At 42.1% G+C, this 16,440-nt stretch overlaps 1 protein-coding gene across 1 annotated transcript in view; it reads right to left on the bottom strand.

The window, feature by feature from the left end:
- The window catches only part of LOC140707981 (epidermal growth factor receptor-like), a 91,462-nt gene that overhangs the window by 30,454 nt on the left and 44,568 nt on the right, over positions 1–16,440 (bottom strand). Inside the window, exon 7 of the mRNA XM_073002560.2 lies at positions 1,373–1,514. Coding sequence (XP_072858661.2) covers positions 1,373–1,514 — 142 coding nt within the window. The remainder of the gene's footprint in view (positions 1–1,372; positions 1,515–16,440) is intronic.

Genomic DNA, 16,440 nt, shown 5'->3' with positions numbered 1-16,440 from the left:
GATTTCGATATTGCCCATCTGGTGATTTCCATGTATAGAGTCGCCTCTTGTGTTGTTGGAAAAGAGTGTTTGTGATGACCAGCTTATTCTCTTGACAAAACTCTATTAGCCTTTGTCCTGCTTCATTCTGAACTCCAAGGCCAAACTTCCCTGTTGTTACTTTTATCTCTTGGCTCCCTACTTTAGCATTCCAGTCCCCTAGAATGAGAAGAACATCTTTCTTTGGTGTCAGTTCTAGAAGGTGTTGTAAATCTTCATAGAATTGTTCAATTTCAGTCTCCTCAGCAATGCTGGTTGGTGCATAAATTTGGATTATTGTGATGTTGAATGGTCTGCCTTGGATTCGTATTGACATCATTCTATCATTTTTGAGATTGTATCCCATTACAGCTTTTCCCACTCTTTTGTTGACTATGAGGGCTACTCCATTCCTTCTACGGGATTCTTGTCCACAATAGTAGATATGATAATCATCTGAGCTGAATTCGCCCATTCCTGTCCATTTTAGTTCACTGATGCCCAGGATGTCGATGTTTATTCTTGCCATCTCCTGTTTGACCACCTCCAGCTTCCCAACGTTCATAGATCTTACATTCCAGGTTCCTATGCAGTATTCTTCTTTGCAGCATTGGATTTTCCTTTCACTTCCAGGCACGTCCACAGCTGAGCGTCCTTTCGGCTTTGGCCCAACCACTTCATTAGCTCTGGAGCTACTTGTACTTGTCCTCCACTCTTCCTCAGTAGCATGTTGGACGCCTTCTGACCTGAGGGGCCCATCTTCCAGCGTCATATCTTTTAGCCTTTTGTTTCTGATCATGGGGCGTTCTTGGCAAAGATACTGGAGTGGCTTGCCATTTCCTACTCCAGGTGGATTACGTTTAGTCGGAACTCTCCACTATGTCCTGTCCGTCTTGGGTGTCCCTGCACGGCATAGCCCATAGCTTCTCTGAGTTACTCAAGCCCCTTCGCCACGACAAGGCAGCAATCCATGAGGAGATTTTCCTTTCCACTAATTCCTTTTCCACTAATTTGGCTATGTATAATTTCATGACCCACTCAGACCAGATGCAAAGATTCAAGAAAATTACTCATTCAACCTTACGACTAGAACAGCCCAGATTGGACTAATGAATGGTTCAGACACACACGTCTTGTCTATGGGGGTCATTTTGGGTCCTCAAAGAGTCATTACTTATTTTTTTTCCTCACAGCATCCTGCTTAGGAATGCCTGTTCTAGAGCATGAACATCTGGAGACTTCTCTATTAGAAGCAAACCAGGAATGAATTTAAATTTCCCAAATATAAAGCGAAAGGAAGCTGATTCTTTCCCCAAGGCAAACTATTTCCCCCCCCCAATTAATGCAGACTTACGTGGACACTTTTTTACACATGTTGCTCCAAAGCTGTATTTTCCATCTGGATTGTCTTCCATCTGATAGGTGAAAGGATTATACACAAGTAAAGCTGGGCAAGACTCTTTGCAAGTTGCGTCATCCCGAAACCTGCGACAAGCCTGTTAATAAAGAAAGAAACAATGCCAAGGCTGCAAAGAACAATCTATGTTTTAATACAATAAGAAGTAGCAGTTACAGATCTTAGCCAATTAAGGAAGTATGTTTTGGAAAGCATGTACTACTCCGGCAGAATAGCACATTCAATACTGTCTAACAACTTCATAACATCTTACAGTCATCACCTACTTGCTACAGAAGGCTGGACTTCCTGATGACTATTTTGACTTTGGGTGTGGCACTTCTAATAATGTTGCTGTGTTATATTTAAACCAGTCTCAAGGGTTCTTCAGCCAACAGCTTCTTCTCTTTCTTCCTCCATCTATTTTACCCTGAAGTATTAGTTGTAAAAATCTATACTATTAGTTTCTTATTACACAATTAAAACATCCTATCTTTCTACATTTAATTGGTTTTATGATTTCTTGCTCTTCATTTATTTATCCTAGAATTTCTTTGCTGGTAATCCTTTCACAACCCAGGAAATTTTTAGTATCCTACAATAAATCCACATTTCAAATACATCCACTTTAAAAAATAATATACTGTATTAAAGTCTACAATTCTATGCTAGTCTATATAAGTGAGAATATGTATCACAGTATAATGCACACTCTCACAGCCGATTTCAAGCTTCTGTTGCATATTGCATTCTTTACCTTGGTCTATTCCTTTATTGCATGGCGATGACTCTACAGTTCTCTTGACTGCTTTTCAAGGTACTTGTATTTGTCAACATGTTCCACACCTTCATTTGGGGTCTTTATGTTTATTTGATTGCTTTTTTTTTATGGATTATAATGAACTTGGTATTCTAACAACAATTTCTGGATTTTGCTCACTGATTTATTCACAAATAATGTATTGTCAGCTAGTAGTGTTGTATTGTTCACAAAACAGATGCTATTGATAACTTCTCCATTTATAATAATACTGTCATTTGAATCATTGGCTGAAATCCTGCTGCACATCTCTTCATGCACAACAGCAAACTGCTGCAGATTAAAGGCTTTTGGGGCAATTTTGGGGTATGCAGGTATGCATGATTTTGTTGCATTGTGCATTTGTCATGTGCCTCCCAAAATTGCCCTGACATCATCCTTGCTGTGTACACAGAGCTGTGCAACAGGATTTCAGTCATTAAAAGCTTCTCTAAAGATGTTTTCAAACTACAGATTGCAAAGCAATACCACGAATACACATTTTTCTGTGGTTACTGCAAGCTTTAGCATTTTCCTTTGTGGGTAAGATAACAAAAGCAAGTCTCAGCCAAATTTTGGGAATTCTTGTTCTATAAATTTAATGGAATGGTTTACTAAAGTTGTCTTCTTCTACCACTTTAAATAATTGTGAAATCATCATTGAATGCAGAAGCACTGGATGTTTTTGCTAGTGACACTATAATTCAAATTTCTGTACTTTCAGTCGCTATTAACATCTCGTTGGACAGCTCTTTGAGTTGAAATACCAAGGGTTGGAATTTTGATTCTCCACTGGGCCTCACAGGAGAAGAGCCAGTATATATAGCTTTAGGAAATTAAACTACTTCTGAGCCCTTTATTCCGAGGGAACCCTGGAAGTCAGAATCAACTTGATAGCAGATAATTATCAATTATCAATATATGGTACAGTGGTGCCTCGCATAGCGACGTTAATCTGTGCAGCAAAAATCGCTGCTAAGCAATTCCGTTGCTATGCGATTTTAAAAAGCCCACAGAACCACATTAAAACCTGTTTAATGCGTTCCTATGGGCAAAAAACAGACTTTAAAGCGAAGAGCCTCCATACGGCGGCCATTTTCACTGCCTCTAAAGCGAGGAATCCAACACAGTGGGCGGCCATTTTGGAACCGCTGACCAGCTGTTACAAAATCATCTCTTTGCGATGATCGGTAAGCGAAACAGGGAACCGATCATAGCAAAGCGAAAAAAACCCATAGAAAACATCGCAATGCGATCGCTTTTGTGATTGCAAAAAGTTAATCGCTATGCGGTTTCGGCGCTAAACGGAGCACCTGTTAAGTGAGCCATCACTGTATAATAAACTGTGTTGATATGTTATCTTCAATCATCTTTTTAATATACTAATTACACACCCTGATATTACACTTGTGTTGAGTATCCATCAGCTGTAGTTTTCAGTATACTTGTTGCATCCTTGATCTTATGCACATTATGAGAGACTCAAATCTTTGTTAGGTGTCTTTTTCTTTAAGTTGTTTCAAACACTTTTTTTGGCTCCTACAATTTTGTTTCAGATGTTCTTGAGTAATTCTTTGACATGGCCTTTTTTCATTTTCATTTATTTTTTATTACTTCTGGCATTAATTCTGTCAAACCATTTCCCCCTAATTACATTTCTGCTTCCGAGGTTATTATTGCTCACATCTACTAATACTGCTGTCCCTTTATCACAACTAGTTTTACCAAGTGAATTGTATTTATTATCTTACTGATGCCTGAATGAATCTGCTTCTCAACAATACTACAGTGGGATCATTTAGCTATTTATTTTTTTTAGTTTTATTGTTTGTATTTTTTTAATTTCTTTAATCTAAGGAAAAATACAGCAAAAGGCAAAGTTATGATCTTAATTTATGTCAGCTCTGGAGTAAAGTTTCACTAATTCAACATTTTAATACTTCTTTTTCAGTATAATATAATCTACAGGTACCTTATAATAATGTTGGTGCCATCTTATGGGGACTTCCATGTATGCCGTGTCCCTAAAAACAATTTAAATGTGCTGTTTGTGATTAACAGTCCCCGTTATGACAAATTTAGATTATGCATCATGTGCAAACATGGTTGGAGAAATAGCATTCAGCTAGGGCAGGGGAACTGTGCAACCTGTGGCCTGCATGCCAGAAATGGAGACTCACACTCCTGGTATCTCCAAAGGGTATGATTCTTCCTTTAAAAGCTATTTCTCTCCTCTCTTGAAGGTAGGCCATCTGATAAACTCTGGTTTTGAAAACTGAGGAGGAGGAACAAGCAGTGTTATATGGAAGTCCCAAGTGGTGAAAAAAGGGGGTTGATACTGCCCCCAGACAGGTTATTGGCATTTTACAGGTGAAAAATGTTAATGCTGAGATGAGGTTTGATCCTAATGTTGCAATCCTTAGTTCATGTGCTTGAAGAATTTGAATTTAAATTACCAGTCCTTTATACCCATGAAATAAAAAATTCAAAACAGGGTCTCCTGGCCAAGATCAATACTGTGTTACATTTTCAGTCAGAAGGAAAAAAATGGCAGCTGTGTGTTTAGCTCCCCTATCCCTTTGTAATACTTAATATAACTTATTAATGTCCTGACACATGTTTGTGTCTTCATACCTTTGCTACACAATAATTGGCTATTTTAAAGATCTGTTCAAAAATCACTGTAGTATCTCACTTGCTTGTTCCTTTAAGAAAAATACCCTGTTTCCCCAGAAATAAGATCTAACTTGAAAATAAGCCCTAGTATGATTTTTCAGGATGCTCGTCATATAAGCCCTACCCCAAAAATAAGCCCTAGTTAAGTGAAACCCCACCCTCCAACCAGAAGATGACATGACTGTATTTGAATAAATGTAGATTGTTTTACATGAAAAAAATAAACATACCCTGAAAATAAGCCCTACTGCATTTTCTGGAGCAAAAATTAATAGAAGACCCTGTCTTATTTTTGGGAAAACATGGGTACTTTCAAGCTGCTAGCTATATCACTTCCATTGAACTAAGATTTGCTAGCAGAAATCAATCTGCTGGCATAACTGCTGTGCTGACTGAGATCAGTAGCAGAAGAGCAAAAGAAAAGTTGGAGAAAGAGACCTGAGTTATGCCAAATTTAAACAGTTAGGTTACCTGTGATGAGATGGGTTTTTGAGTTAAAATCTTTTAAGGCATATGGGTTTTGTAATTAAGAAATAAGCCAGAGAGGTTCCATTTTGTTTCTTTGTATATAGTATCTGTGCTATGCTGACAAGTTGTTTTCTAGGCGAGCAGAGAGAATGTTATTCTGAAGGCCTGAGAAAGGACTGTGTGATTAGATAGATTTGTTGTGACTCTTTGAGAAACCACCATAAACCCAAATAACATCTGCTGTGTATGAGAAAGAATTCATGTGATGTAACAGGACTGTTTGCCTAGTAACGAACTCTGATTGGATGACATCGTGGGAAGGTGCATTAGGCCCTTGCCAGTTACTCTTGAAAAAGGAACTTTTTACCTATGGACTTTGTCTTTCCAAGACCGACCTTTCAGTGATTCGTGACCTACATTTCAGCCATATGGGACTTACCCTGATGTCTTGAGAGAGAGTTTGGTGGCCTACCTACATGGACTGGTTTCTATGCTTTGCTGGATTACTTTTGGACTTATGGGATTTTTCCTAAGGACTATGCATGGACTATTTTCTATGGACTGTTCTATGGAATATTCTTTATGGACTTCTTCTCTTGGAATACTCCATATGGACTATGCTCTTGTAATTTTGTAAGGACTATGGTATATTTACTGGATTTTACTTTTCTAAGGACTATGGGACATATAATGGATTTTTACTTTTGTTTAGGGGGTTTTTATTCTATAGTATCACTGAGGACTATAGCCTTTTTATAACCAACTTGGATTATTTTGTTTACTAATGATTTCCTGGACTGGAACTGTTTTGATTCTTTTAAATGTCTTTTTGTATTTTTAATAAGGTTTTGGAACTCTTTTATATTTTTCATGTTTTCTTTGCCTCACTACATCTGTGTAACTAAACAGCACAATGCTAGATTATTTGTTTTGGTTTAATTTGGCTTAGTAACATGCTTTTTCTTTAATAAAATAAAGATTATAAAACTCATTTGGTTTCCTGAACAGTACACTTGTCATAGGGTCATCTGAGAGTGCTGCCTCGGCCTAGCTTACTTAGAGTCCTGTCAGTGGTACAAGTTAAGTCTAAGGACTACAAAGCCCACTTGACCTTTTCACAATAATATCTGAGAGTACCAGGGTGTTCTTATGTGGGCAGACCTGTGAGAAGGAGTGTTGTATCATGGCTGGCTGAATTGGACTCTTTCAGCTCTTTTTGGCATGTGCAAACTCCTGATTGCTCTCTGTCCAAGCGTACACGTGTGTTTTCGAACCCGTGTTCGTCGCATGGTGGCAGCTGCGCGATGGACCATGTGCTGGGTTTTGTAGTACCTCAGGATGACCAATTTTTGTTCTATCTAACAGCTTGAGTGACTCTGATCCACAAGCTAAGTTTTGATTGCAGTGGGACACTGAGGCTTCAAGGAGCTAGGTGCTTCCCTGGGTGTAAACAGTAATTTCCTAGGAAACGCTGTTTGCCAGCAGTTAGATCTAAAGGCTGTGGTGAGAGGTGTTAAATCTTCAGGCTGTGGTAATGTGTGTTAGAATCTGGGGTGCTCTTTTAAGAAAGAGATTCCCAGTGGGACAAGCAAACTGTTAGGAAACAATTGGATTTAATCAGTAGGCATGTGCAGGTTGTTACAACGTTGTAGTGAAGAAATTCCTAGATGCATGTCCTTTATTTTTGGAGTGCTTGCACCCTAGTTGAGCAGGTCATTTCACAATCTTAGGATTGCATAAATGACTCTGACTACATTGTTTTGGACCTTGCATCCAGGTTTTTTCCTTTTTGTTTTGGCCTAAGCGTACTCCTATAATCTTAGGATTTGCCGGAGCACCTGGCCGTGTTCCAGCCTAGCTCTGGGTCTCCCCACTACGATCTTAGGATCTGGCAGGAGTACCTAGTTGCATCTGGCTTGGCCTAGAGTCATGCCCTATGATCTTAGAGGTATCTATCTGCACCCAGTTCAGTCAAGGATCATCTCTGTAACTCTAGGGTTCACAGAGTGATCACAGTTTTTCTTTTCTCTTCCTTTTGGATTTTTCAGTATTTTGGTTTTGGCAGCTGTCTGGCCTCTCACAGACCTTAGGGTCACCGAAGGGACAGCAGTTGGTCAGAAGTGCAGAAGAGATTTTTAATTTTATTTTGGTTTGGCAGCTGTTTGTTCTCTCGCCTATCTTAGGATAGCAGAAGGGACAGCAGTTGGTCAGAAGTGCAGAGGAGATTTTTAAATTTTCATTTCTATTATTAGAAGTTTTGTTTGCTGACCTAGCCAAGGCTAGAGTGCCAGCAGAAATGGAGGAGCAAAACCAGTCTAAAACCGTGGATATACTCTTAGAAGTGGCTTCTGGATTTTTCGAGCAAGCCAAGCAGAAAATTAGGGAAAGAGATTTCCTGATACGTGAGCTTTATCAGGAAAACATCCTTTTAAAACGTTTTCTTAGCACAGAACCTGGCTTGATGCAAAGGTTTTTCCAAGTTCAGCAGGGTTCCTTTGGGAATTACTGCAATGAGACGCTCCAAACAATTGGGAGCAACCCTGAGATGCAAGATGTTTGTGTGGAAAGAGTTAACGAGGCCCAGTGGAATGCTAAGGAGCATTCCAGAGAAGACAGCGATTTATCGCCCGTCCAAACAAAGGATTTACAGGCCCTAGAGCCGCGCGCAGAGGGAGGAATGCAGGAAAAAGTTTGCCGCGAAGGGAACTTGAGGAAATTAACATCGGCCGACCCAAGGGAAAACTGCAGTGCTCCAGAGAATTGCAGTGCATTGGAATTCAGCTCAGAACCATCTTCAGCTCCTTTTCAGAGCACAGGACAGGTGAGAAGTTCTGAAATAATTCGGGAGGAGACTATGGGTTTGCTAGAAGAAGGAGAGCAAGGGATTTTCCAAAGTAATAAAGCAATTGCTGGGACTGAGAGCTTAGAAGCAACAGGACTTGTGTCAGCAGATCTTGATGCATGTCAGATCTCAAACAACCCCCCTTCTCTTAGCCCAGAGGGAACAGCGAAAGCAGACCCTGTTAAGTTGGCAGAGACCCCATGTAATTCATGGCAGTTCGGAAGTAAAGAAAAATACCAAGGGGGTGGCCTACTCAAGGTACCGGAAAAGTCAGCTGAGGAAGCTGGAGGAGTGAAGGTTTTCTCAGAGTCTTTGCCCAGTGCCATAGGAGGTGATAGTGGAGTTATTTGTACAGAGACCTTGCAGCATGAACTTTCACATTGTTTCAATAGAACAAGTGACTCTGTAAACTTGATTAAAGATAGAAAGCTGCATTTGAACTTTTCAGATTGTGAGACTGTTCATAACACCACCAATGAAGGGGGAAGCGCTAACTTTTTGGGATTACAAAGTACTGATGTTTCTTCAGAGACTGAAAGATTCGGCCCAGTACCACAGTTAATCTTCTCAGAAAGATCTTTAGAAAGAAAAGCAAAGTTTTGGGACAATACTTATTTTCAACAGCCTATTTTCCAAGGAAGTGGTGAGAATGCTGGTACTGTTTCTGAGGCTATGCAGAGTACTCCCAAGAGAACTTTGTTGCAACAGCGGCCTCTTGTGACCAAACCTGATGGCACAGCTAATTCAGCAATACAGGGATCCAGGGGTGAAGGCATTGATCAATTTGACCCAGGACAGATATTGGAGCCTGTGTTAGCTAAACCCCAAAACGTCTTCTCAATTTCACCGGGAGAAACTGATGTGGTGAAACTTTTTATTACAGGCAATGAAGGATTTACTGCTGTTTCTGTTCCTATAGATCTAGAAGGGTCTAAGGGCAATTTAGTGTCTGGAACTGTTGAAAGGCTTTATCAGATTTTAATTAAAGAGGAACATCGCCCTTATACATCATTTACTTGCCCTCAGGGAATTTACCAACTCAGAAAACTAGCACCTGGAATGGAAAATACCTATGTTACTTTTCAGAAATTGGTTGATGAATTCTTTGGTGATTTATATTATGTGATTGGCTATGTAGGCAACTTTGTAATTTACAGCCCTGATCCAATTCAAGCAGACCAAAATGCTTTGTCATTCTTAGAAAAGCAGAGACATCGAAGCCCAAGATTAATGCAGTGGTATTTCAGATTGCAAAAATATGATTTTGATGTTGAACATCTACTGTTAATTCCCCACTGCTTATCTCGAGTGTTTAGTGCAGATGCAAGGGGAGAAAATGGCTAGAATTGATAAAGCTCTGATGTTTGATTTTCTTGATATTTTGTATGACAATGTTCCTGAGCATACATAGAGTGTTTTCACTATTATTACTACATATCAGTATATTGGATTGTCAAGTTATTATGATGTTAACCCTGGTTTCACTATTTTACTGTTTGATGACTAGAGTATTATCTGAGCATATGCAGAGTGATGTATTTGATTAAGTATACTAACATGTTTATTCTTCTGTTTTTCAGACTAGTAGAAGTGTCTAAGACAAATTTCTCTCATGTATGGTAAATATTGTAATTATAATAGTTCTTATGTTCTAGTGGACCCTTTGTGAATTCACACAAATGGGTTTATTCTGTGCCTGCACAGGACATTCAGAAGATTCTAGAGCTTAGGAAAAAGAAACAATTTAGTTCCCCCCAGGGCACAAGCTCCGCCTCCTCAACCTTCCTTTCAGTTCCCTAAGTTCACCGTTACCAAGAGTAGGTACCGATAAAGGCAACATGACGGACAGAGGGGAGGAAGGGAGGGATGTGTGAATTCGCAGAGGTCCACTAGAAGAACCATGGTTATAGGTAGGTAACCTAACTTTCTTTGTAGTGGCCTCTGTGAATGCACACAAATGGGTTAATAGCAAGCTTATTCACTGGATGGAGGGCCGTCATGGTAGCAAAGATGGCAGTATTGCCCTTCCAAATGCAGCATCACTCTTGGCTCTGACATTGAGGCGGTAGTGCTTCACGAATGTCAGAGGGTAAGACCAAGTAGCTGCTCTACAGATGTTCTGGAGCTGTATGCCCCGATGAAGAGCAGTCGATCTTGAGACTACTCTTGTAGAGTGTGCCTTCAAATGGTCCGGTATTGGCTTGCCCGCAAGTTGGTACGCCAACTGAATTGTCTGCACTATCCATCTCAACAACATCAGAGTGGAGGCATAAGCACCCTTGTTGGGGCCATAATAGCATAAGAATAGACGAGGAGAGTTTCTGAAGTGCCTTGTCCTATCCAGGTAGAAAGCGAGACCTCTCCTTACATCCAACGTGTGAAGCTTTTGTTCAATCCGTGTGGAAGGAGATGGAAATAATGTAACGAGTGTAATAGACTAGTTTAAATGAAAGTCCAACATCACCTTAGGTAGGAAGGAGATGTCCAGGTATAAGGTAACTTTATCAGGATGGATTTGTAAATATGGAGGGTCCGCTCTTAGAGTGGCCAATTCGCTAGCTCTTCTCATGGAGGTGATTGCGACAAGAAAGGTGGTTTTGATGGAGAGTAGTTTCTTGTTACAGGTGGCCATGGGTTCGAATGGTGGATTGGTAAGTGCTTCCAAGACCACTTGAAGAGACCACTGTGGCACAATCCACTGTGTTGGGGACCTGATATTTTGCAGGCCCTTGAGGAATCTTTTGACAGTGGGATGGGACAAAAGTTTGATAGACCGGGAGCTGGTCAGTTGGTGGGCTATCACAGCTGATACATATACTTTGATTGTAGAGTGTGCAAGACCCAGACAAAATAGGCCTAGAATAAAGGTAAGTATAGTTTTAAGGGAGGTTGGGACCGGTGTAAGTCCCTTGAATTGAGTGAATTTGATGAAGGATTTCAATTTGTTCTGATAGAGTCGGAAAGTGGACGGTTTCCGAGCACAATCTAGAACTGCCCGGAACTCGGGGATATCCTCCACACCATCAGCAGAGGGATTGGATGTCCAGATGGAGAACGGACCCATCATTCTGGGAGAGGAAAGTTGGTATGGAAGGTAAGTGAAACATTTCCGTCGTTATCTCCTTGCGGTAGGCAAACCATGGTTGCTGTGGCCACCATGGGGCAATAAGTCTGGCATCCGTGCGGTACTGAATTATTCTGATGACTGTCTTTAGGAGCATAGGTATTGGAAGAAACAGGTAAGTAAGTTCTCTGGACCAAGGTATCATAAATGCGTCCCCTAGGGACGCTGTGTTCATGCCAGCCCTCGAACAGTATCTGAGGCACTTGGTATTGTGACGGGATGCAAAGAGGTCTATTGTTGGTTGGCCCCATCTGAGGCATATGTCTTGAAAGACCGTCTCGCTTAAGGACCATTCGTGCGTGTGGGCGGGTAATCTGCTGAGGCGATCTGCAAGGTAGTTGTCATCTGATAAGATGTGGATTGCTTGAGGGAAAATGTGATGAATGCAGCACCATTCCCAAAACTTTATGGTTAGACGAAGAAGGGGTAGGGGGTGAGTTCCACCCTGCCTGTTTACATAATGCATAGACGTTGTGTTGTCCATTATGAGCTGAACTGCTCTTCCCTCAATACGTGGGAGGAAGGCTTGAAAGGCCTTCATGATAGCCAGCATTTCCAGTTGATTTATGTGGAGCGTTTTTTCTCTCTTTGACCATAATACATGTATCCTGAGTTCTTGACAATGAGCCCTCCCATCTCGAGAGGCTGGCATCTGTTGTTATCGGTATCGAGAGGCAAAGTGGCTTGAATGGTCTGCCCACTGATAGTTTGTGGACAAATGTCCACCAGACTAGTTGGTCTGCCAGGAATGGCAGAACCCTCAGCTTCTTCAATGGGCTGTCCGTCGAGGGGTTGAATTGAGATAGGAACCAGGATTGGAGCATCCTCAACTTATTGACTGATTGACTGATTGATTGATTGATTGATTGATTGATTGATTGATTGATTGATTGATTTGATTTGATTTATATCCCACCCATCTGGTCCAGTAGACCACTCTGAGCGGCTTCCAATAAAAAGGAACATATACAATAAATAATAAAGATATTACAGACAGACTGTGACATATTGAGTCTGGCATGGAGGACCACTGATGTCGTGGATGACATGAGACCAAGAAGGTGCTGTACATCATGGGCAGTTACGAGCTTATGAGGCTGGAACCATTGTATCACCTTTTGGATCTTTAGGATTCTGTGGAGGGGTAGGAAAGCTTTTGCTTGCAGTGCATCCAATTGCGCCCTGATGTAATCGACAAGTTGGGAAGGCTCCAGGTGGGACTTTTCCTGATTGATATTCAGGCCAAGTTTGTCCAATGTGTCGAGTGTGGTTTGGGTGGCTGTAATGGTGCCATGGTAGGATTGGACCACCAGGAGGCAGTTGTCGATATATGGGAAGAGCTTCACCCCCTTGATGCAGAGGTATGCCACCACGGGAGCCATACATTTTGTAAATGTTCTGGGGGCTGTTGAAAGCCCGAAGGGGAGAATGGCAAATTGGCATCCTCGAAGCTGAATCTGAGGAACTTCTGATGAGATGAATGGATTGATATAAGAAAATAAGCATCTTTGAGCTTGATGGAAACAAACCAATTCCCCTGGAATAGAAGAGGGAGAATGGAGCCAAGCGTCAGCATGTGGACCTTTTTATAAAGTACATATTCATTAAGGTCTCTGAGGTCCATGATGGGTCGGATGCCCCCATCCTTTTTAGGGACTGCGAAGTATCTAGAGAATAATCCTTCATCCAAGTCAGAAGGTGGAACCCTGACTAGAGCCCCCTTTCTGAGGAGGGAAGACATTTCCTCCTTGCAAAGGTACCGAGAAAGGGGTGGGCCTGATGGAATTCAATGGAGGGATTTTTGAGAATTCTATCAAGTAGCTGTTTTGGATGATAGCCAGAACCCACCTCTCACTCTTAATGCCCCTCCACTCTGGGAGGAATGGAGAGAGTCTTGTGGGGCTATTGAAAAAATTAGAACGGCCTATCCCTAAGTAGGGACTTGCGAAAGGGTTGTCTGGAGCCTTGGAACTGTTGCGGCTTAAATTGCAGGGGGTCGGCTTGTGGCAGCTGATAAGCCCGCTCGGATGGCTGCTGCTTAGTGTACTGAAAGGGCTGATACTGGTACTGTTGTTGGTATGCAGGCCTCTTGTAAGAAGGCTTCTGGTACTTATACGGCTGGTAAGGTATTACGACTTGGCCGTCTTTCTCATCTTGTGGATGGTTTCCATGATATCATCCTTTTTGAATTAAACAGCCCCACGGTGTCGAAGGGCAGGTCTTCAATCTTATTCTTAGTATCATCCATAATGTTAGCCGGCCTGAGCCAAGCATGCCACCTAACAGCTACCGAAACTACCATGGCTTTAGAAGCAGTGTTGGCAGCATGTTTCACTGTGACCCTCTTTTGCTTGGCAAGCGTATTGGCCTCTGTATAGACATTCAGAGTTTCAGCCTTTTATGGATCTGGTAGGGCTTGCAGAGTGGGGAGAATCCTTTCCAACAGATGTTTCTGATAGGCACCCATCACTACCTGGTAGTTAGAAATTAGGATCATCAGCGCTGCTAGAAAGTAAAGAAAGTAAAGGGAGTCATAAAGGACCTGCTGCGGGACTTATACTGAGTGGCCTCAACCACAATGGACTTGGGGATCGGATGTTTGACTAGAAAGTCCACGTCCATCCCATGCATCTTATAATGGTGTTCGATTTTTTGTGACACTTGTAGAGGGTGGTATATCCCACAACTCCTTAACGAGTCTCAGCAGTGCCGGGATGAGGCTCAGGCTGGGTGGAGATGACTTGTCTTGGTCCATGTCATGGAAGACTAGATCCTTTTCATGCTGTGCTGATAATTGAGCATCGAATTTTAAAGTCCTTGCCATACGCAGTATACGTTGGGCGTAGGATGTGTAGACATCCAAGGATGAAACAGGTTGACTGTCAGTGATATCCTCTGGGGGGTGTTGAGTGTCAGATGCCCTCAAGGAGGATGAGCTGTCCATATTGGAAGAAACAGAGGCCCTCAAATGTGAGCGGTGGAAACCTTTCGCACGAACCTTGGGATGGTGTTTGATATCCGAATGTGTGGATGCCGAAAAAGGCTCAGTATCAGGGCCCCGGGAGCCGGAGTAGAGCGTGGTCATATCCACTGAGGGATGACGTATGCTGTGCTTGAGGCGTTTAGCTGGAACCATGAGGTCCAGTACCATAGTTATCTTTCATGATGGCTCTTTCTGGGGAGGTAGGGACATCCCCTCAGTGTTGAGCAAGGGCTTCCGGTGGAGGTGGCATGGAAGGGTACCAAGGTGGTGGTGGATAATTAAATCTCCTGTGTTCCTCTTGGTATGCGTAGCCATGGTACGGGTATGGCTGGTACCAATCATAATGATAGCCGTATTGCGGCGGCCCCTTGGGATGGTAGTATTGGCCGTCATGGCCCCATGGTTGGTATGGAGAAGTATGCTTTCACTTCTCTGTTCTCTTTCTTGGAGTGTATACAGCAGACTTCTGCTCAGATTCAGCATCCGTATCTGCCCGTGCTGAGGATCAAGGGCTAAAATGTGCTAAGGCCAGTGCATCAGCCTCACCATGGCCAGAACATGAAGAGAAACTGAGCAAGGCACAAGGTGTTTGAGCCAGAGGAATGACATGTTCCTCTCTATCAGAGAGCCGGAGATCATCTCTTGAAGAGTCCTCCAAATGCATTGGACCTGGAGGGAGCAGAGTAATAGCTGAAGTAACAATAGTCTTATGTTTCTTATCCTTGTCTTTATCTTTTTTTGCAGACTCGGCTGGCTTTGCAGGAACCGTAAAAGAGGCTGGTTTGGCTGGTTTTTGAGAATTCTTAGACTTGGTAAGTAGAGAGGTCATGCTGGACAAAGATTGTGCAGCTGGGCTGGGGGCAGGCTTTGCAACCTCCGATTGTGGAGGGGGAGAAGGAACAAGCTGCCCTTTCACGGCGGGATTAAGGGTCTTTTCATAGAGAAAGGACCTTACATATTGTAGTCGAAGCTTAATAGCTTGCTTAGAGAGGCTTCGACACACGGAGCACGACTGGGGTTGATGGGATTTTCCAAGGCAAAACAAGCACAAATCGTGTCCATCTGTTAAAGAAATTTTTTGAGAACAAACGAAGGACTTTTTGAAACCCCGAGGGGCCATTAAAAACAAGGGAATTCAGGGGGGACAAGGAAAAAAATTGCGAAAAGACAGTGAAAGAACTTAAAGAGTTTTTCTGTTGCTAGAAAAAACAACAATATTGAATAGAAATCAGAATAAGAATACAAAAAAGGCAATAGCACTTTCCTTAATCGCTCTGCTGTTTTTCACATCCTACCCTAATGGCGGAAAAAAAGGAACCGAAAGGAAGGTTGAGGAGGTGGAGCTTGCACCCTGGGGGGGAACTAAATTGTTTCTTTTTCCTAAGCTCTAGAATCTTCCAAACATCCTACGCAGAATAAACCCATTTGTATGCATTCACAGAGGTCAATACGAAGAACCTTCTCAGCCCAGACTTACACCCAAATCTCAGTACAAAGTCAGGCAGCGGCCAAGGAGCTCATAAGTAATTTGGAACAAGTCTATCTTGGGGGAACAGGTTGAATTCAGCAGAACCTCAGTTGGTTTAGTGTCAGCTCAGCCAGCCTGCAGCCATCTTGACTAGTTAAGACTGCAACCTTAATCAAGCTATAATTATCTGTGGTTGTTTAGTCATTAAGTCATGTCCGACTCTCCGTGACCCCATGGACCAGAGCATGCCAGGCCTTCCTGTCTTCCACTGCCTCCCAGAGTTTCGTCAAATTCATGTTGGTTGCTTCGATGACACTGTCTCGTCCTCTCTCGCCCCCTTCTCCTCTTGCCTTCACACTTTCCCAACATCAGGGTCTATGGTTAGATATAGTTATCTAGGGGAAGGAATTCTATGACATGTCATATTTTTTCCAGCAACCTATGTTTGAGCTCATGGCTGAGTGAGTTTGAACATGTTTATGAATAATCTGGTGAGAAAGGACAGATTACTCATAAACATGTTTGGACTAGTTTATGGGTTCAAATGAAGGCTTCAGAGAAAATGTGAAATGTAATAGAAATCTTCCCTCTAGAAGTCCCACTGATTTCAACAGGTCTACCCAAAGTATGATTCTAAGTCTGGATCCACGCCCACACATTGATTAT

Source organism: Pogona vitticeps, chromosome 6 (assembly GCF_051106095.1).
Source record: "Pogona vitticeps strain Pit_001003342236 chromosome 6, PviZW2.1, whole genome shotgun sequence".
Classification (NCBI taxonomy): Eukaryota; Metazoa; Chordata; class Lepidosauria; order Squamata; family Agamidae; genus Pogona; species Pogona vitticeps.
This window is presented reverse-complemented; position numbering and strand designations above follow the sequence as displayed.